General features: G+C 48.2%; 3 protein-coding genes across 6 annotated transcripts in view; 2 read left to right on the forward strand and 1 right to left on the reverse strand.

Annotated features, from left to right (window-relative positions):
* Pomgnt1 (protein O-linked mannose N-acetylglucosaminyltransferase 1 (beta 1,2-)) overlaps positions 1–6,611 on the forward strand; it is a 13,608-nt gene extending 6,997 nt beyond the window's left edge. For 2 of the 3 annotated variants that reach the window (XM_048815449.1, XM_015485050.2), the window contains 16 exons: positions 984–1,101; positions 1,296–1,394; positions 1,544–1,671; positions 1,974–2,044; positions 2,251–2,326; positions 2,521–2,604; positions 2,696–2,737; positions 2,944–3,002; positions 3,288–3,360; positions 3,447–3,575; positions 3,659–3,784; positions 4,698–4,762; positions 4,967–5,011; positions 5,391–5,526; positions 5,755–5,864; positions 5,956–6,611. In XM_048815449.1, the coding sequence (XP_048671406.1) occupies positions 984–1,101; positions 1,296–1,394; positions 1,544–1,671; positions 1,974–2,044; positions 2,251–2,326; positions 2,521–2,604; positions 2,696–2,737; positions 2,944–3,002; positions 3,288–3,360; positions 3,447–3,575; positions 3,659–3,784; positions 4,698–4,762; positions 4,967–5,011; positions 5,391–5,526; positions 5,755–5,864; positions 5,956–6,043 (1,449 nt within the window). In that variant the 3' untranslated portion in view covers positions 6,044–6,611. Of the gene's footprint in view, positions 1–983; positions 1,102–1,295; positions 1,395–1,543; positions 1,672–1,973; positions 2,045–2,250; positions 2,327–2,520; positions 2,605–2,695; positions 2,738–2,943; positions 3,003–3,287; positions 3,361–3,446; positions 3,576–3,658; positions 3,785–4,697; positions 4,763–4,966; positions 5,012–5,293; positions 5,317–5,390; positions 5,527–5,754; positions 5,865–5,955 lie in introns of those variants that run through there. The other variant, XM_048815450.1, reaches the window with a different exon arrangement.
* Positions 6,612–9,132: 2,521 nt separating this feature from the next.
* Positions 9,133–14,255, reverse strand: Tspan1 (tetraspanin 1). 2 transcript variants are annotated; one of them, XM_015485051.2, is made up of 8 exons: positions 14,100–14,255; positions 13,589–13,653; positions 10,748–10,954; positions 10,478–10,552; positions 10,263–10,361; positions 10,027–10,182; positions 9,836–9,919; positions 9,133–9,548 (listed from the first exon to the last, which is right to left on the reverse strand). In XM_015485051.2, exons 2-8 carry the CDS (start codon positions 13,643–13,645, stop codon positions 9,501–9,503), a joined length of 726 nt encoding a protein of 241 aa, XP_015340537.1. In that variant the 5' UTR covers positions 13,646–13,653; positions 14,100–14,255; the 3' UTR covers positions 9,133–9,500. The 2 variants fall into 2 exon arrangements, with proteins under 2 accessions (XP_015340537.1, XP_015340538.1); XM_015485052.2 differs by having other exon boundaries at positions 14,110–14,254.
* Positions 14,256–17,909: 3,654 nt separating this feature from the next.
* Positions 17,910–18,808, forward strand: P3r3urf (PIK3R3 upstream open reading frame). The gene is made up of 2 exons (XM_048815461.1): positions 17,910–18,195; positions 18,765–18,808. The coding sequence occupies exons 1-2, from the start codon at positions 17,958–17,960 to the stop codon at positions 18,806–18,808; spliced, it is 282 nt and encodes a 93-aa protein (XP_048671418.1). The 5' UTR covers positions 17,910–17,957.
* Positions 18,809–21,407: the final 2,599 nt, after the last annotated feature.

The following is a 21,407-nucleotide window of genomic DNA, read 5'->3' on the forward strand; positions in this document are numbered from 1 at the left end:
TATATATATATATATATAAATATTTTTTTAGATGTCAATGGATCTTTATTTGTATTTATTTGTATGCGGTGCTGAGAATCAAACCCAGTGCCTCACACATGCTAGGCAAGTGCTCTACCACTGAGCCACAACCCCAGCCCTCAGCACACAGGTTTTAAGCACCTACTGTGTGCTAGGCATTGCTCTGGGTGCTGAAGATAAAATGGGAAATAAGCCAGAGTCCTTACCCCATGGAGTTTATATTCTAGTGGGATGAGATCAACAAAAACCAACCAAATAAATCTAGTGGGATGAGATCAACAAAAACCAGCCAAATAAATGAAGGAGAAAACAGACAGAATGGTGGGGTTACATTTTAAAAAGGGAGGGCCCCTGTCGGGAGATGATAGGTGAGCAGAGGACTGGAGAAAGAGAGGAGTGAGCCCGGTGAATGTCTGGAAGAAGAACATTTAGGTAGAAAGAGTGGCAAGGACAAAGGCCCCGGTGTGGGGAAGTGCCTGGCAAGGTTGAAGAATAGCAAAGGAGCCGGTGGAGCTGGAGCAGACCAAGGGAAGAGGAAAGAAGTGGGAGAGAGGGCAGAGAGGTGGCAGGGGACAGATTGTATAGGATTATGGTGAGGATTTATTATCTAGGTGACCTTAGATGATTCTCAACTCTCTCTAAGCCCTCAGTGCTCTTTTTTCTTTTTTCCTTTTGAAAAGGGGCCTTCCCATGTTGCCTAAGCTAGACTTGAACTTCTGGGCTCAGGTGATCCTTCTGCCTCAGCCTCCAAAGTAGATGGGCTAACAGGCACGTGCCACTACCTCACTTAGCTTCAATTTTCTTATCTGTGAAAGATAGTGACCATAGAGGGTTGTTGTGATGACTTAATGAGCTAATTTAAGTAAAAGGTTTTACATAGTACTTGATATGTAATTGGTGCTGTGAGGCCAGGTCTCCTGGAACTGTACCAGTCAGGCCCTCCACATTTTCTGATCCCCCAGGATGAGGGCTCCTTCCACCTCAAAGACACAGCCAAGGCTCTGCTGAGGAGCCTGGGTAGCCAGGCTGGCCCTGCCCTTGGATGGAGAGACACCTGGGCCTTCGTGGGACGAAAAGGAGGTGCTGGCACCAAAAGCTATCCACCTTGTAGTAGTATCAAGGGAGAAACAAAAGCCCCAGGAGATGGGGTGGGATGGGATGGGGACATATAGGAACAGTTGACAGTGTGTTGGATCAAAGTGGACAGGGAGATGGGAAAAAGCCCCAAACTGGAGTCTGGACTCCCATTACCCTTCATTCATGAACCTTGCCAGGTCCCGTCCTTGGGGAGAAACATTCTAAGTCGCCTGCCCTCTCCTCCTGGGGAGACCCAGTCCTGCTGAAGACAGATGTGCCACTGAGCTCAGCTGAAGGTAGGGTTAGTGGGAGCTGGGCTCTGGAGTGTCTGGGCAGGGGGTTGGCATTGGGATTCTCTTTATGGGACTTTATCCCATGATTGTGTGCCTGGGGCTCTTTATGTTGGCTTTATGTGTCCATCCTGTCAACCCCATCCCTTCCTCAGAGGCAGAGTGTCACTGGGCTGACACAGAGATGAACCGCCGCCGCAGGCGCTTCTGCAGCAAAGTTGAGGGATATGGGAGTGTGTGCAGCTGCAAGGACCCCACACCCATTGAGTTCAGCCCTGACCTGGTGAGCGGGCATTGCGCGATGAGATTTGGAATTCTTCCTGCCAGCTTGGACTTTCTCTACCCCAGTTTGGGAGGGAACCAGGCTGAGCTCTGAAAGACAGGGTGGGGAAAAACGGATGAGCCATATGAGCAAGGCCCAGGGTTGGAGTTGGGCTCAGTGTATGGGGAGGCCAGAACAGGAAAGACCCTCTGTCTCTTCCTTTTTGCTCTGAGTCTCCCACCTCACTGAGAACTCTTCCATAAGTTGGGATCCCAGTTTGAAGGAGCACTAAAGCAAAAGCTAAAAGCTGTTTCTTAACACAGCTCCCAGACAATAAAGTCCTCAATGTACCTGTGGCTGTCATTGCAGGAAACCGACCTAATTACCTGTACAGGTGAGCCTGGGAGTGGGCTATACCCACCACTGAACAGGAAGATGCTTAGCAAGTGGGAGGGTGCTTAGCTCATCTTCCTGCAGGAAGAACCCTTGAAGTGGGCATTTACCTATGTGGGTGAGCATGGGGAATTAGGGTCCATTTATAAATAGGGTCCCCTGAGTTCAGAGGACAGAGAAGCCCTAACCCATCCCTGGACTCCCCAGGATGCTGCGCTCTCTACTCTCAGCCCAGGGGGTGTCTCCACAGATGATAACAGTTTTCATCGATGGCTACTATGAGGTGAGTAGGGCATGGGGGAGCCTTCAGCAGAGCCAGCACAGGGCTGTAGGCCCTGAGCAGAGTGATTGCTAAGGACTGCTAAGGGCAGCAGTTCAGGCAAGGGCTGTAAAATATAAAGGGCTTGGCTTATTATGGTCCCTAGAGATGGGCCTGGGGAAGTGGCCTCACATGAAACCAGTGGCCATGTCCCCCAGGAACCAATGGATGTGGTGGCGCTGTTTGGTCTGAGGGGCATCCAGCATACTCCCATCAGCATCAAGAATGCCCGCGTGTCTCAGGTACTACTTAGGCAAGGATGGAAGGGGGGATAGGCGCTAGTCCTGCCCTCCACCCCAAAGTTCATGTGACCTATTCCCACTCTCCATCCAGCACTACAAGGCCAGTCTCACTGCCACTTTCAACCTGTTCCCGGTGAGTACTAAGGATACAACTCTTGGGCCTGGGGAAAGGGTACATGAACATAAGTCTAGTCCTATCATATAGCAATTGCTTCCCCTCACCAAGCCTTATCTTCCTGATTTGGAAAACAAGAGTAGTGGTACCTAAGAAATGGGGTGGGGGAGGAAACTACAGGATGGGAGATGCTTCCTTGGGATCATGTTTCCCTACCCCTGCAGGAGGCCAAGTTTGCTGTGGTTCTGGAAGAGGACCTGGACATTGCTGTGGATTTCTTCAGGTAAGGGAGATGGCCCACCATTGTAGCATCTGTAAGCCATATGGAGGAGCCTTTTACTTGATGGGGTTTCCAGAGAAGTCAATAAGTTGTCTTGGAGAGCTTTCTGGAGAGTGAGCTAAAAGTGGGAGAAAAGCCTAAGCAAAGTCAGGAGTTGGGGCTGGAGTATAAAGGATAAATGTTGACAGTGGGGATTTGGGGAGGACACCTGGCTCCTGAGTCCCAGTTGTAGCTCTTCCAGCATTACTGTATTACCCTTCTCTGAACTCTTGATACTGGCTCTCTCAGTTTCCTGAGCCAGTCCATCCATCTGCTAGAGGAAGATGACAGCCTATACTGCATCTCTGCCTGGAATGACCAGGTAAGCTGTGTGACTAGGGGTTAGCAGGGAAGTCTGTAGAGACCCAGAGCTAATACCTCCCTCCCACAATGATCCCCTGTCCTCAGGGGTATGAACACACAGCTGAGGACCCAGCACTGCTGTACCGTGTGGAAACCATGCCTGGGTTGGGCTGGGTGCTCAGAAAGTCCTTGTACAAGGAGGAACTCGAGCCCAAGTGGCCCACTCCAGAAAAGGTACCTGGGAAGGCAGGGTGAGTGGGCTGGAGTTCCCTACCAGCCAAAACTTCTGACCTTCATAATCTTCCACATATCCCCAGCTCTGGGACTGGGACATGTGGATGCGGATGCCTGAACAGCGCAGGGGCCGAGAGTGCATCATCCCTGATGTTTCCCGATCCTACCACTTTGGCATCGTGGGCCTCAACATGAATGGCTACTTCCATGTGAGTGGGATGCAGGAGTATAGGGCACAGTATGGCATGGTGGTCCAGAACATGGACTATGGAGTATTCTACCTTTGCATGTCACTTTAGGGAAATTACTATCCTGTTTTTTTGCTTCTGTTTATATGTAAAGTGAGATTAAAAATACTTATAGGGTCACAAGGTTTAAATGAGTTCATGTATGTAAAATGCTTTGAGCTGTAAGCATTAGATAAGGGTTAACTGGTATTATTACTATTCTTATCACTAGTCTGGGGGTGGGAGGAAGGTATTTCTGCCTCCAAACACTGGTCCAGACCTGTAAGTTTTGTCCTCTCCTATCCTTTCAAGAGGTAGGATTCATTCCACAGGGACATCCCCAGACCCCCACATCCAACCTGTCTATGCTGAAGGCCACCCCCCAGTGAGAGGGCCCTTGAGATAGCCCAATTCAAAGGAATGGAATCAGTTTGGAACCTCCTAGAAGCCAGGAAGACCTCCAGAAGCTAGTTAATATGAAAGCCTTACTCATCTCCCAGAGTGGGGTAGGCACTTTCCTTAGGTCACTCTCAGTAGAGTCATAGCAATTTCTTCCTTCTCAGCCCAGTCTGTCCATTTGTCACCAACTCTTGCAGGGCTTGTTCCTGGCTTCTTTGGTTCTAGCATAGCAGGCCCAGGGACAGCCACGAGAACAGGAACTAACTCAGTTACTAGCATGAGCTGCCTTGTCAGCATGAGCTCTCCAACAATGGTGGAGCCCAAATTAAAGTAGTTAGAGCTTGCCAAGGATGCTGCAAAGAGTCGGGAGGAACTCAGAGGGCCCTTTCCAGACCTAGGACTTCATGTGTGGGTCTTGTAGATCTGTGGTGGGTCAGTGAGCAGGTGTAGGCCAGACATTGTGAGGCCCTGATTTTCACCCTCACACCCACTCCAGGAGGCCTACTTCAAGAAGCACAAGTTCAACACGGTTCCTGGTGTCCAGCTTCGGAATGTGGACAGGTGGGGGCTGGCAGCAGGACAAGGGGAAGATCTAGGAGACCTGATGACTTGTCCTTGGTCCCTTCCAGACCTAGGACCTGTGTATTTATCCCAGTCCTGCTGCCTCCTTTGCTCATGTGGCCCCTTGCCCTGCCTATTGCTATACCCATGGGACCTGAGGACCTGCTCCCCTCCTCCCTTGACACATTTCTCCCTCCTCTCCAGTTTGAAGAAAGATGCTTATGAAGTGGAAATTCACAGGTTACTCAGGTATGACCCTGGGCAATTGGCACGTTTGGCTGGGGTAAGGAGTTAAATACTGGGATTTTAGGCTCCATTATGTGTGGGTCTCTATGCAAAATGAAAATCAGCGTCCCTAGTTGTTATTAAGAATTTCAGGGGCTGGGGATGTGACTCAAGCGGTAGCACACTCGCCTGGCATGCGTGCGGCCCGGGTTTGATCCTCAGCACCACATACAAGCAAAGATGTTGTGTCCGCCGAAAACTAAAATAAATATCAAAAAACTCTCTAAAAAAAATTTTTTTTTCAAGATAACAACAGCAGAGCATTAAACTAAGCCCAGGACCCAGTGAGACATACCCCAAAGCATGCTCTGCCTTGGCCTTACCTTTGCACCCTCCACTGCAGTGAGGCTGAAGTTCTGGACCACAGCAAGAACCCTTGTGAAGACTCCTTCCTGCCAGACACAGAGGGCCACACTTATGTGGCTTTTATCCGAATGGAGAAAGAGGATGACTTCACCACCTGGACCCAGCTTGCCAAGGTGCCCTAACACTACACTTTCCCCCAACCCATGCTCCAAGATTCAGGGAGCCTTTGTTCTGGAGACTTCAATCTCAGGACCTTTTCCATTCTCTCAGAACCTCTCTTCCATCCCCTTGTCCAAATTCATGGTCCAGAAGATGCCACCTCTTGCAGATTGAGGTGGCTGCTGGGTCCTCAGTGGCCCTTCAGCTCCTTGAACCATGTTTCTCCCTTCCCCCTCTGCTAGTGCCTCCATATCTGGGACCTGGATGTACGTGGCAACCACCGGGGTCTATGGAGATTATTTCGGAAGAAGAACCACTTCCTGGTGGTGGGGGTCCCAGCCTCCCCTTACTCGTGAGTGACCCTGTTTTATCTTGGGAAATGGGGGCTTAATGGGATTGAGGGACATTGCTCTTCTCTATGTATAATTCTTTTATTATTCCAGAGTGAAGAAGCCACCATCAGTCACCCCAATTTTCCTGGAGCCACCCCCAAAGGAGGAGGGAGCCCCGGGAGCCGCTGAACAGACATGAGACCTCCAAGACCCTGCAGGGCTGGGTACTGTGTACCCCCAGGCAGGCTAGCCCTTCACCCCATCCTTTAGGATTTTGTAGATGCTGGTAGGGGCTGGGGCTGGTTTGTTTTTAACATGAGACTTAATTACTAACTTGAAGGGGAGGGCTCCCCTGTTGTTGAGTTTAAGGTCTATTTATTTACTTCCTTGTCAGAGAAGGGCAGGACAGTACCTGGGAATCTTTGGGATCCCTGGGAAGCTGATCTTTCCCCTTGTATGTCCCCTCCTCCCAGGCCTGGCTCAGAATCTAACCTATTTATTGACTGCCCTGGAAGCCTTGGAAATAGGCCAGAACTGTAGGGCTTTGATTCCTTTTGGGGCAGAAATACTGCCCTGAGGGTGGGACTGGCTCTTACTCAGGAAATTGCTGTGCCCAACCCATGAACAGGCCCAGGTAGGGTCCATATGCTGACACAGAATCGCTCAGAGACCCTCTGACACTGAACCAGGCCTCCTCTCAGCTTCCTCTTTGTCCAGGTTTCTGAAGCTGGATAAGGTGATCATTGATTAAAAAAGGAGAAAACCTGTGGGAAAGTGTCGTGTATATGTTGGGAGTGCATAGAGAGGCAGAGAGGTGAGGGAGAGAATCATCTGAATGGATGATAGGTTTGCCTACTGTATTTCACAGGATTTATCTTCCATTTGGGCCCATTTGGCCACCAGGGGAGGCCCAAGTTTCAAATTCCAAGATTTCTCCCCAGGCTCCACCCTAGGACAGCCTGATTTCAGCCCCACCCTAATTGGAGCTGAGCTTCAAGCAGTCATCCCACACCCCTTCCCCACTGTTTACCAGGCTATTCCTACTTTGGCTGTATGGGTCCTGCACCTGTCCCCAGAGATGGAGCAGCAGAAAAAGGGATGGGGGGGAGGGATGGGAGAGCAGGTGAACATAGTGGGGGTAGGAAGGAAGTGATTGAGACAGGAACAGTGAATGGCAGCCACTGGGGCCTGAAGAGGTGATTTCGTGGGAGGATCCTAGGCAGGCATCAGTCAGGGGGCTAGGACTGGGTTGTAGACAGGCGTGGGAGCAAAGGTGTCTGGTCTTAGGGTACTTTGTATGAATAATGTCATGTTGGTATTTTTCTGGAGAAGAGGGTGATAGTTTTCATCAGATTCTTACTCAGCCAGCCAGTGACAAAGAGCAGGAAGATCTAAGTTAGACAGTCTCCAGGAAACAGGTGGGATTGTCCAGAGGGAGTATGTGATAGTCCAAGGCAAGGGGACTTGACATTTAAAGGATCTATGAAGGGCTTAGGATCAGGATCTGAGTGTAGGACACCTCTTGAGAAAGGGTCTGCCTGTTATAGAGCCTTGGCCAGGAAGGCAGGAACTTATTGGAACTCTTGCTCTTGTTCTCTGTCCTGCCTCTCTACCGGTGCCTGGAGCCCAGCTCAGCAATGATACCATTTAGATAGCTTGGACATATCTCGCCATCCTGACGCCTTCAGTGTTTGCTGGAGCTAAAGATAGTATATGATGTATCAAAACAGTCAGGTTGAGGGGCAATTAGCCTGTGATGAGGTAGAGGCTCGCCCTGGGCAAACAAATCCTCTGCAGCTTCCTCACAGGATACGTGGGGGAGGGGTAGTATATGAGAGAGACTGTAGGGTGGTGGGGTGGTAAAGGGCTAAGGTATGCTAATTCCTCTCTCTGCCTAGCACACTAGCAGGCTTTAGGTCTGGCTTCACAGACCATACCTCAGGCATTATGGCTCTGGCTGGGTTGCTGTTCCTTTCTGGTTTTGACAAGGGGGTAGTAAATCTGGGGTGCCCTGGAAAAGCCGAGGGAGATAGATAAAAACATCTAAGAAAAGCAAAGAAGGAGTTTAATGGGGTCGGGCTTTTCTTGGTAGCAAACACTGTCTTCCTGTCAGCGCTTACCTCCTTTATATGTGTGTGTGTGTGTGTGTGTGTGTGTATAGAGAGAGAGAGAAAACAAGAAAGACACCCCCAATCACCACCATCCCCCCTAGTACCAAGGATTGAACCCAGGGGCACTTAATCACTGAGCCTCATCCCCAGCCCTTTTTAAATATTTTATTTAGAAACATGGTCTCACTAAGTTGCTAAGGGCCTTGCTAAATTGCTGAGGCTGGCTTTGAACTCCCAATATTCCTGCCTTAGCCTCCTGAGCCACTGGGATTATAGGCATGTGCCACTGTGCCCAGTTAGCCTTCTTCCTTTGTGATGTCATGCCTTATTCAGCAATATTCAGGAACATTCTGGTCAGGTGCTACTTCAAGTAAAACTACCATCATGTCAAACAGGACCACACCAGGCTCTAAAGTCAGTCAAAGTCCAAGTCCAGACTCATCTCTTCACTAAAGCTGTGGGACTTGGGCAAGTCACTTGGCCTTTTTAAGTCCTGGTTTCCTTACCTGGGTCATAGGGATGGTTAAGACTAAATAAGAGATCAGGTCTGCTGGGCAGGCGTGGTGGTACACACTTGTAATTCCAGTGACTTGGGAGACCAAGGCAGAAGGATAGCAATTCAAGGTCAGTCTTGGCAAATGGGTGAGACCTTGACTCTAGATGGATAGATAGGGGATTTAGCTCAGTAGTAGAGTGTTCTGGGGTTTCCTCCCCAATGCTGGGTGGGAGGTGGTGGGGGACTACTTTCTAAGATCCCCAAAGCTGGAACAAATCTAGGACTTTGCCTAAGTGAGAAGGCAGCTTGGACCCTCTGATGGGCACTACTGGAGGGCTTCCCAGAGTCTAAGGAGTGACTTTCCCATTGCCCTGGTAACAATTCTGTTCTCCCTTGACTGGGCACAAGGTTATTTTCATAGCTTTCCAGTCCAGTGCCCCCACCCAGAGGGGGAAAATTTCAGGCCAAAGTCCTACCCCATTCTAGGAAGGCAGACTGGCCCAGCTCTCACTTCCTCACTGCCCTTTTACCTATCCCTCTTGGGCTCCCTCCCAGGCCTGGAACCTAACTCCCCCCCACTTCCCTTCTACAGTTTTTCCAAGGGCTTCTGAGTTGCCAGCCCCACTGGAATCTGAAGGAGGTTTAGGCAAGCTGAGTCCCTCTCCCCAAGGATACACAGAGTCCAAATAGAAACATTTTAATTGGTGTTTCAGTTTTGAAGTGCCTTGTACACATCCTGCTGACTTTTAATATGCCCAGGCTATGGGTCCCTTTCTCTCATCCTCCGGTGGAGACTGGGATCATCAAAAGCCCCCATTAGCCTAAGGGGGTATTAAGGCTGGAAGAAACAGACTGAGGAAATAGAAGAATTGGCTACCTTAAAGGCTCTGGAACAGGTGGGTCCCAACCTAAAAGGGGTGGTTTTCTATTTAGCCCCAAGTTCAGAGCAGCAAGGGCAGGCCCACTCCAGCCCCAGTGACACTGTTAGTGCCATGGTGCCTTTTCCCAGTTCCCATGTGGCAACAGCAATGGCAGAGGCAGAAGTGGACTTATTTCAGATGGCAGTACAGGTACATGGATACAATCATGGCAGCCAGCTGGTGGGAAAGGAACAGGGAGAGATGAGGGATATGATTGAGATCCTCAAGCATTGGTCTCTTGCGCCCCAGACAGCCTACATGAAGCTCTGTTGGAAGTCTGTCTCCTGGGCTGGATATAGCTCACTGGTAGAGCATGTGCTTAGTACACACAGAACCCTGGGTTCAATTCCCAGCATGGGGGGTGGGGGGGATGTCTGTCTCTTCTGAGAGGCCTCAGAGATGAGTCAAGCAGCCCAGGTATGGTGGTGGTCAGTACCCCAGCCCCAGCCTCCTTGTTGCCTTACCTCCAGGGCCCCAATTCCAAAGGCCACACCACCCACAGTGACTGCATTGGTTCGAATGTCATGCAGAAGCTGTTTGAAGCAACCCTTGGGAAAGGGGAGAGAGCATTTATAGTTGGCAGCTACCCTACCCCTCATCCCTATTTGCTACTCTGAGGCCATTAAAGCAGCCCCCGCCCTTCCATGCCCCTCACCTGTACAGAGTTTTTGTGGGCCTCATACATGGTACAAGGTTCTTCGGCTGTTCTGTTGATATTGTTGATACAACAGTATGGAGGAAAGAGTTGGTTTTCTTTGAAGTAGGGTGAGTCCTCAAAATCCGTGTAGTTGTTGAAGCCACAACACTTGAGCTGGAAGCAGGGTGGGGTAGGTGTTTGGTGGGGCCTTGATTCTTTATCTCCACCCCCCAAATCCCCCCAGTCTGCCTTACCCCTTCCATGGTATAGTTCCACACTTGGGTGAAGTCTTTCTGGGAACCATAGTCTTTCTTGATGGCAGGTACTACCACCATTTTCAGGAATTCCTCAGCCTAGGTAGAGCAGGCCAATGTTGAGGGACTGGGAGGGAAGGTGGCCATGTACAAGGCCACAGCCCACTCCCAGGGCTTTGCCCAGTCTTCCTCCCTTACCCATTTCAGTGCCTCACCATTGTGGTGTACACCAAGGCAACCACAGCAGCTGCAATCTCAGCAACAAAGATGAGGAGGAGGATGAAGAAGAACTGAGTGGGGAACAGGGGTCTGAGTTTTAGGGAGAGATGGGCCCTCATGCTGTCTTTGCCCTAACCCACCCTCCTACTGTAAAAACATGGCAGGGATCCCCTATATTGGAAATCCCTGGAGTACAAAGTAGGATTTGGGGATCCCAAGGTGAGGGGGTCCTTGGTCATAGACCTGTGGAACTGGGTCTGACACACCGTCATGAGTGCACACTTGTTCTCAGACTTAGCACCGTAGCAGCCCAGGAAACCAAGAACAAAGAGCACAGCTCCAGCTGCGATGAGGAAGTAGCCCACGTTGATAAACTGCATGGCACTGGATGACATCGGCCCAAAGATCTTCACGAAGGATGGCCCATCAACCGACACCCAAATGCCCACAGCCAACAGGGCAGCACCACACAGCTGGGGACAGAGAAGTCAGGCAGGCATTAAAACAATGCTGGCAAATAGCTCCTTATCATACGGTTGAGTCAGGAGGATGTCTCCCACTTCCTTGGCTGGGGAATCATGTGGGGAGGGAAACATCCTCTAGTGCCAGAAAGATGGGATTTGGGAAACCCATAGCCAGCACCAGACTGCACACTTGAGTACAAATGAGATCAGGAGCACTAGAAATACCCACAGGGTCAGGGAAGAGAGAAGACTTTCCCTTACTGATGCTAGGGTCCTGCCACATATCTAAGAGTGAAAACAAGCAGGTGAGGGCCGGATGTCTCATTTCTTTTCTGGGCTACCAGCACCTAAAACACCTCTGTCCTCTAATAGGTGGAAACAGGGGTGGTAGCTTTGAGCAGGCTCAATAGTCACCATAGTAACAGAGGCGGGGCTGAAGTTTGCACCTGCTCCCTACTTTGAAGAGGGTGGAGCTTGAAAGGGTTCACCCACCCTGAAGTCTCATTTGGCTCCCTTCTGGGATCAGACACCAGACCTTCTCTTTATCCACAGAGTCCCCCTTGCCTTACAAATAGAAATTGGGACACCCGAGGGGGAAATCAGCCTGAGCTTCTCTTAAAGGGCTCCGGCTCAACCCTAATCCTCATAGGGAATTCTAGGAGCCAGTTGGGGTAAGTCCTGTTCAGTTCCCACAGCTCCTAACATAAAGCGTCTCTGACTCAGATTATCAATGGGTGAATCAGCCTGACATCAACTTAGTGCCTAGTCCCCACCTTCTAGCTATAGAAACCAAGGCTAGAATCAGGGATAAGCTGGCAGATTCTGGCTGGATCTCAGGCATGTTTGCCTAAGGACAGCCAGAACACTGGGCTTCTAGCCTGTGGGGTCAAATTTCAAGGAGCCTAGGCCTGCCCTACTCTACTCAGCCCTGCCTGGCAAAGCCAGGGCAACAGAGGCCAAACACCAAGCCGGATTTGCCTTTAACCCCTTCAGGCCAAAAAGATTCTGCTCTCCCAATCCCTGGAATCCTATGGCTCCCTCCAGATATATGAATAAAAGCTAGTTCTCTGTAGTCAAAGAAAACACGAGGTATGGACTACATAGGAGTCAGAGTCTACCCACCCAATTTCTCCAAACTGATTTCTATTTCATGTCTCCACTTCCTCACCTTTTACTCACTCTAACCTACTATAATGTAGCTCTGAGTTCTCTAGTGACCTCCTGTGCTAAATCACTTCACGGGCCTTATCTCCTTGACCTTTCTGATATCTTACTCTCCTTGTTTTCCTCCTCCTTTTCCCACTGCTCCTCCTCCATCTCTTTAATGGTGGCTATTTCCCTGCTTATCCCTAATAATCTGTTTTCACAGGTCACCTTTCCCGCCCCACTCACGGTACAACCCAGGGCCCCATGTGTTCTAAGCAAGTGCTCTACCACTGAGCTAATCCCAGAGTTCACTTTTCCCAAGTGCTCTCTTGCAGTCCCCTGGCTTCATTGGCCACCTATGGGCACATGACTTTCAAATATCCACAGCAAGCTCCAATTTGAGCTGCATCTCCACTGGGTAGACAGTTGCTTGTGAGATATTCCCTTCCTGTTCCACATGTTGCTCATGTCAGACATAAGCATCATCTCTAAGACCTCTGTCTTCCTTGTCCCTTCTTTCATCCCTTAGCCACCATCTCAGGGCTTTTGTCCTTTGTATACTTTGTCCATTTCTCCTTATCTCTACCCTCATCTCCAGGGCTTACTGGCCAGTTTCATTGCTTAGTTTCTCAAACATGCCCTATGCAATCTGTTCCTGGTTTTCAGAACAATATCGAGTTTCATTTCCTTTGGGTTTTATGTATGCTTTATAGCTCCCCACCCAATACAAATTCCCAGCTCCAGTATGTCCTCCAGGAAGTATTCTCCCACCAGGCTAGGTTCTAGCCCTTCCTATAGGCTCCCTTATCCCCTGTGTTAAATCCAGACATACATTGCATCACAGTTATCTGCCTATTTGGCTTACTGGATCTGATATCCTTGAGGGTAGAAAATGGCCCTGCTCACCTACTACCCGAGCACCTGGCTAGAGTCTTAGTCAAAGAATGTTTTTGTTTTACTGTGCTCTACAGGGCCTTATAGATGCTATAGCTGTACTACAAAGCTATACCCTCAGCCCCATCAATGAGTGTTTGTTGAATGAATAAGGGCTATCTGAGACAGACTCTTTGCTCTAAGGAGACATGGTCCCTGCCTCCTTTCAACTCCCTCCTCCCACTTACAGAGGCCACTGAAATTGCTTTCCATGTTAGAAAAATTTAGGCGAATCCCTTCCCCTCTCAGAACCCCCTATGCCTATAAAAAGGGGAGAATCACTCCTGCTAGCCTATCTTGCCCTGCCCTACACCTGAGCTGAAGCTTCCTAGAAGGAAGGGAGTGTCCTAAAACTTCTCCATTCCCTTCTTCAAACGGCCCCCCTCCCCCCAGCCCCACTTCTACTGGGTCCAGGAATCAGCATTTGAAGGAAGACCTCTCATAAGGGAAACTTGCAAGGCAAAGTCTGGGCACAGTAGTCTCCCATTCCCCAGCTTGGGCTCTGTTCAAATGGTGACCTGCTCCTGTAGGGAGCCCCACAGGGCACGCAACTTCCATACTTACAAAGATGAGCGTATTGAAGAAGACCATCATGTTCTTAATGAAGCTGAAGCACTGCATGGTGGCTCCTAGGGGCAGATGTGCGAGTTAGGGCTTCATGTCCCCCACCCCACCTGGGCTGGCCCTGCCTTCTACACCCCAACACACCAGACCCCAACATCCTGGACCCATATCTCATCAAGCTTTCTCTGCATCTGAACTCTGGACTCCTCAGGATTTTACAAAGTTCCCATCCTGACATCTGTACCCACCTATACTACGTACCAGACCTTCTGCCAGTACTGGCGTCTCTGGGATCCTAACACCCCTGACTCCTGCACGAGCACCCCAAGCCTTACTCCCACACTGCAGGTAGGTCACTTCATATACCCTTACTTAACACCTGTATGTTCTAGGCTGCTCTCCAGAGCAAATCCAGACCTTTCCAGGACCCTCCCCATGGCTCTTCCAGATCTTCAAACGAATTTCAAAATTAATATCACTTCACAAGATAATCTCTATCCTATACCATCACCTGTTCAGACCTCTCGGCAGCTAGTTCTGAGAGGGATCCTGCTGAGGCTTCAGAAGAAAACAGAACAGCTCCAGGGAGCTTCCACTCTGTGAACCGGCAAGGCAGGCAGGCTCTCACACACCAGTGCTCACCTGCAGGTGGGGCAGGCGCTTTAAAAGCTTCCTTCTGCCCGCTCGCTGGCCCCACCCATGGCAATCAGCCTCCCCTTGTCCCTACTGCCCTCTGCTGCCTGGAGATTGGTCCCCATCACCACAGCAGCAATGGGCCTCCGCCTAGAAATGTCACCCATGGGTTATGCTTCTCCTGATCTCAAGAAGGGGGAGAAGGATGGGACTGAGGCAAGTGGCTTCCAGAACTTTTGAGTGCCCTGCATACAACAGTGCACACATACTTCTTATCCTACTTCTGCTAATGCACTCCTCCACACCCTATGCTCACGGCTCAGAGAGCACATCTCCCCAGGTTGTCATCCATATGTTCACACATCAAACACATAGTCACATATCTAAAAACAGCTACTGGTGCACACATGTGTGTGCACATGCACTCTGGACTCCTTGTGCACTGACTCCCAGCAACTAAAAAACAATAGAATCAATAGAATATCTGAGATACATATTTTAAGACACTCTGCATCTGCCTCTGCCTTCCTCTTTGTCTATCTTTGTCTGCCTCTCTCTCTCTCTCTCTCTCTCTCTCTCACACACACACACACACACCAACCATACTTTCTTTTTTAAAATTTTATTATTTTTAATATTATTTTAATTGTTTATAGACCTTTTTTAAATTAATTTTTAAATTTATATGTGGTATTGAGAATTGAACCCAGTGCCTCAACACATACCAGGCAAGTACGCTACTGCTGAGCCACACCCCCAGCCCACCAGCCACACTTTCAAGAAAATGACCAAGTTTGGCAGCTTCTGTTCTCTGAGTAGCACATGATTCCCAGTCCTTTTCCCTCCATAAAACCTTAAGTTCCCTTTTTTTTCCTCTCTTTTCCTTCCCCATATTTTCCTCTCCAGTCTTCTTTTAGCATTCTGTGCATACCCTTTTTCTGTCTGCCAGCAGGTGGCATCATGGTCCCACAAAGGAGTCACCCCAGTTCCAAGGCTCTATAACCTCTGTCTTCATCAGTCCTCCCAGGACTACCTCCTTAACTTCCCATTCCACCATTCCTGATGAAGAGGTGTTGGGAAAACCCTGGCTTTCCAGTTACTCAAACTGGGTGTTCAAATCTTGGCTCTGTCATTTCTTAGCTGTATGATCCTGGTGGCTTTTCTTAGGCTTGTTTTTAAACATCTGTTTCCTGGTCTGAATAGGTATGGGGTTTTAAAATGGGATTTTCTTCCTGTTCTAGGTCACAGGGGAAAGAGCATAGAGCAAAGTCAGAAGGAAGAGCCATATAGCACCAGGGCTAAGGGATGAGCTACACCCCCAGTCCAGGAAGTATATTTTTAAATTTTTTATAATTAAGTGGGAGGAGGCAACTAAACAAACAGAAGAGAGAGAGAATCATAATATTGAAGACTATAAACTGGGTTGCTGGAGACTGAGGTGGGAAGATCCTTTAAACCCACAAGTTCAAGATCAGTCTGAGGGGCTGTGGTTGTAGCTCAGTGGTAGAGTGCTTGCCTAGCATGTGTGAGACACTGGGTTTGATCCTCAGCATCATATAAAAATAAAGTTATTGTGTCCATCTACAACTAAAAACAATTTTTTAAAAAACCAAAAGGCTAGTCTTAGCAACCTATCAAGACTAGTCTTTAAAAAAGTAATAATACAGATTATGCTTAAAATGCATTACATATATTGTCTTTTTTCCTCCTTCACAACAATCCTATGAGATATTTTCTTTTTAATCCCCATTTTAAATATGGGGAATTGGAGGCATAGAAAAATTAAGTACTTGCCATGATCAATAGAACCCTGGGTCTACCACTTACAAGTTGTATGATTTGGAATCAACCTGTCAGTCAGCCTGACACAGGAGTGCACCTCTTAACCACTATGCCAACTCAGATGGAATCTAAGGAGGCAGGTCGGGTTGATTTCAATAAAGAGCAGGGGAGAAGGCCTTGGTCCTAGATCTGAGGAAAAGGAGGGGCAGGGAGTCTTACAGGTAAGTGGCTAAAGTTTGGTGGGGCAAGGTCATATTTTGAGACTGAGGATAAGGAGAGTAGAGGCTGGAGTCAGGGATGGTAAGATCTGCCACAGTAGTGCTGAGGGCCCTACCATCTTCCAGCAGGCTTCTATGGGACAGAAGGTGGAGATTAGGGTAGAAGGGAAAGGGATAGAGGGCTGAGTTATAGAGGGAAAGGCAAGTCCAAGTCCCCCAACTCAGTGCAAAGCAGGGCAGAGCCCCTATCTACAAGAAAGGAGATGTACACAGATGTACCCTTACATTTCCACCTGTATTGATTATTCATAAGGCTTTCTCTTTCATCTAACAGGTCACATTCTTCTATATGTCCCCAGTGCCCACACTAATATGAAGTTGTTAGTGAACATTTCCTGAATGAATGAATGAGCACAGAATAGCAAGAGATAATGCTCTGGACCTTGACCATCATGGACCTGAACCACCGCCTACCTCTAATTGTGTTACTTCATCTCACTGAGCCTCAATTTTCTTATACAGTCAATCCTTATTATTCACGGATTCCATAACTGTAAATTTACCTACATTAAAATTATTTTTTAACCCCAAACGAATACTTGTGACACTTTTGCAGTCATTTGTGTACATGCATAGCAAAGTAAAAATCAAAATATTTCTTTTTCATTCTGGGAATCAAACGTAGAACCTTGCACATCCTAGGCAACTGTTCTACCATACAGCTATATCCCCACCTCTTTTTATTTTGAGAGAAGCTCTCCCTAAGTTGCTGAGGCTGGCCTTCAATTTGCTATCCTCTTGCCTCAGCCTCCTGAGGAGCTAGCATTACGGATATGTGCCACCATACCTGACAAGGTAAAAAATTTGAGTTGCCAAACACATATACATTTCCAGCTGAGGTCTGTTGAATAAGGGGACTCTGTCTTTTTTTTTTTTTGCTCTCATAAACAAATGTTGTTTTGAGAGTCTATTTAATGCCATGTTTTTTCACTTTTTTTTTTCTTTTTGGTGATTTTGCAGGTTAAAATAGCTCCTAGTAGTAGTGCTAAAGTATCCTCTAGGTTCCTAAGCACAAGAAGCTTATAATGTGCTTTAGAGAAAATGAATATGTTAGATAAACTTGAATCAGGCACAGATTATAGTTCTGTTGGCCACAAGTTCATTGTTAATGACTCAATTCTATATATTAAATAAGGTATCTCCACACACAAAAAACAGGTTATGTGTTGATCATTAAACATTTTCAGAAAATGTTGTGACTGAGAGTTGTAGCAACCTGTGCATTTCCCCTGGGGATGATACAAAATTAGTTAACGTTTGTGGTGACTTTGTGGAACATAACTACAGGGAATAAAGAAAGTTGACTATGTACAAATGGGGATAATAATAGAATCTTCTTGTAAGTTTATCATGAAATTAGACAACGTTTTTAAAGTGTTTAACACAGTGTCTGACATATAACAAGTGCTCAATAAACATTGTTAATAATGTTAATGTGCATAAATGAAAAAATTGAGTGATTTTTTTCCCCCCTACCTAGAATTCTTTTACCCAAGGGACAACCCAGCTCTATCTAGCTCTTGAGTTGGACCCAATGAAGAAAATTGTGAGGGAGCCGGCTCCATGAGGGGCCAGGACCTGTAATAAAGAGCACCACCCTTAAGCAGATTGTATGTCATAGAGGCCTTAGTTGCCCTGGTCAGCAACACCCCTCGGGCACACTGCAGAAGCTTCTTATGCCCATGGGGCCTTCTCAGCTTGTCCGTGCCCCTCGGCCCCGGGGCCTGAGTTCCCCTTACCGTAGGCCAGGTATGGGTTGGCCCCGTCCTCGGATTCCCAGTATGTTCAAGTGTAGCCGCAGAAGGTACCGGCAGAAACCTCAAGGCCCAGCTGCCACCAATCTTCCCACCATGACCACAGAAATCAGCAACACCCATACTGCTACCACCAGTGTGTGGATCCTCTCACCTCAAGGTTAGCAGAGAAGTAAGGTTGTAGAGGGGACTTGTGACTCAGAGTGGGGGTTTGAAAAGCAGGGCTGCTGGCTTTTCCTCACCTGCTTCTCTTTAGGCACTCTAAGGGACAAATTGTGAAATATCATCCCAAAGTTATGGTGGTATCTTGAAGGCAGTTTTCCTAAATGTTGACAGCTTTAATTTAAAAAAATAAATAATTTTTTTTTTTTTGTACTGGGAATTGAACCCAGGGGTGCTTTACCACTGAGCCACATCCCCAATCCTTTTTATTTTTATTTTATTTTTAAAGTTTGTACTACTATGTCACATCTATTATTATTATTACTATTATTATTATTATTATTATTATTTTGATATCAGGTCTTGCTAAATTGCTGATGCTAGACTTGAACTTCCTGCCTTAGCTTTCTGAGTTGCTGGGATTACAGGTGTGGTCCCAGCTATTGAGAGCTTTAATTGAGAATGAAGTGGCTGGGAGTAGAGGGCTTGGGGAGGTGGATGAATCCAAGGGCCAATGGGAGCTTCCAGAAATGCTAACTTCCCTTCCTTCTCCTTCCTTTTCCTCAGTTCTCAGACACCTCTGTCAACCTGGGAGCTTTCTGATCCTTTAGAAATGCCCAGAAGCTTGGCTTACTCTGGACCTTCATCTTCAAGGGGCTGTGGATGGTGAACCACAAATAAAATCGTTCTGCTCAAACTACCTTATTTCATACTGAGGGGTTTCTAACCAACTATGCCGGGTATGAGGGCAGGGTTGGGGCTGAATACTCCCAGGGACAGGCTTCAGTGAGAACAATAGGAATCGCAGACAGTGGAAGGACAGGACAAGGTCAGCAACACACAACTATCTTTGGCCTCAGCTTTTTTTTTTTTTTTCAGTTGTAGATGGACACAATACCTTTATTTTATTTATTCATTTTTATGTGGTGTTGAGGATCAAACCCAGTTCCTCACACATGCCAGGCGAGAGCTCTTACCACTGAGCCACAACCACAACCCTTTTTTAAAAAATATTTTTTAGTTGTCAATGAATCTTTTATTTTATTTATTTATTTATATGTGGCACTGAGGATTGACCCAGGGCCTCACGCATGCCAGGCAAGCACTCTACCACTGAGCCACAACTCCAGCCCTGGCCTCAGCTTTTGATCTGCTCTATGAGGTAAGGGGCTCTCCTGCCTTCCACTCCCAGCTGCACAGGGAGATAGACATCTTGGAAGGTATGGGGAGGCATAGAGCATAGAGCATAGAGGGGTGGGATGAAAACAGACCCATAAGTGCTCCAGTAGGAGTTGTGTCCTGTTATGTGTGTGTGTTAAAGGGTGTGTGACAGGAAAATGGGAGTATAAGGCACATGTGACTGGATATGCCTCTGTCATGGAATGAGTGTTGTGGCAGGTTGTGTATGTCAAGGAGTATTAGTGAGGGAACGGGTATGCCTGAGACAGCATTGGCTCTGCTAAGAAAAATCAAGGTCAGGAGCGGGGATGGGGGCAGCCTGAAGGAGGAGAGAGTACAGAAAGGTTAGTCTGAGGAGGGCCTATCATCTTCAGCCCCCGCCATCCTCTGAGGTCAGTGTTTGCAGAACTGGCAGCTGAGCTGGGGCACTTGGGGGTTGGGCAAGACTGAGTTTGAGCCCAGAAATGGGGGAGGGTGATGAGCTCTCTGGCCTGGGGATTTTCCATTTGGATTTCTGAGTGTGCGCATGTGTCATTGGGTGTAACTGAATTTCTGAGGGGTGTGTCTCCTTAGGGTTGTGTCCTACTGTTTGGGAACATTGTGAGGGTCTCTATTTCTAATGTGTTGCTTTGTGCATGTTAGTGTGTGTCCTAATGCCCCTGAGGGTTGGGTATGGGGTGGCCCCTTGGTGTTCAAGAAGCCTGGCTAATGATCTTTGCTGCCTATGAAGGGAAAATAAACTCTAAGTCCATCCAAGGCTTCCCAGAGACTGGGACCCTGCAGTGAGGTCTGGAGCAGATAATTCACTGTTGCATAGTACACAAAAGTGGTGAGCTTCTCAGGGTATGGAAAAGGGGTTGTTGAATATCAGACAGAGCTGGAAGGTGGCTGGGCCAGTGCCCTAGGCCCACAAAGGGGCCCCGAACATATAAAGATACCAGACACAATCCACAAACATGCAGTCATATAAATATAAGTGGACTCACAGACACAAAGGCAGGAAACACACACATCCATGCGGACACATAAATAGATACACACCGACACAAATGCATATAGACCCCCCACATGATACATGCAACAATACATACACATGCCTACAAATGAACATACACAGACACAAGCATACCAGCTACAAATGAACATACACAGACACAAGCATACCAGCATATAGATATAGACACATGCAATCACACTCATGCAAACCCAGGCACATACAGACACACACATGTAGACACACTCACCAGACTTCCCTGCCCCTGCAGCCCTGGGACCTAGAAGCCTCCCTCCCCTACATAAGGTGAGTGTGTGTGTGTGTGTGTGTGCATGCATGTATGCCATGCTTGTGTATATCTTTGTCCTTGAGAGTGAATGAGGGTGTGTGTGTGTGTGTGTGTGTGTGTGTGTGTAATGGGGTGCTAAGATGCAGGAACTCAATGACATCATCTCTTCTGGCTATTTTTAGCTCTATCTGCAATGAAGCTCCTCCATTGCCCCTCCTCCCCCTCCAGGCTCTTAGAGGCAGCAACAGCTAGAGGGCACCCACCACCTCAGTTTAGGTGGTCCCCTGGATGACTGGGTGCAGTTCACTCTCTTCCATCCAGCTAGAGTTCCCTGGCAGCTGAGAACACCAGTTCCCCAGCCAAAGGAGAATGCTTGAGCCATGGGGCAGCCTGGAGCAGGAGCCTGGGTTAGGTGAGCTCACCTGGCAGGTCTCCAGCCTCTAAGGTGCCTCTGCTTCTGCTTTTAAATGTGTAGCTCTGTAGCAGTTAATGGTTCCTGCTCTGTGCCAGGGAGGTGCTAAGTTCTGGAGATGAGATAGAGCAGTAAGCAAGACAATGGGAGTTCTTCCCCATGAGGGTTACAGCTCGGAGGGAGACAGACTTTAAACGCACCACACAGGCAGCACTTATTAAATAGTGGTAGGGCTCTGAACACAGGGGGCACGGTGTCTGTGACTCTCCTTTTTTCTGCTTCCCATAGATGGGATAACAGTAAGGAAACCAGGGGAAGCACACCCCCCCCCCCCCC

Source organism: Marmota marmota, unplaced genomic scaffold (genome assembly GCF_001458135.2).
Source record: "Marmota marmota marmota unplaced genomic scaffold, marMar, whole genome shotgun sequence".
NCBI classification, from domain to species: domain Eukaryota; kingdom Metazoa; phylum Chordata; class Mammalia; order Rodentia; family Sciuridae; genus Marmota; species Marmota marmota.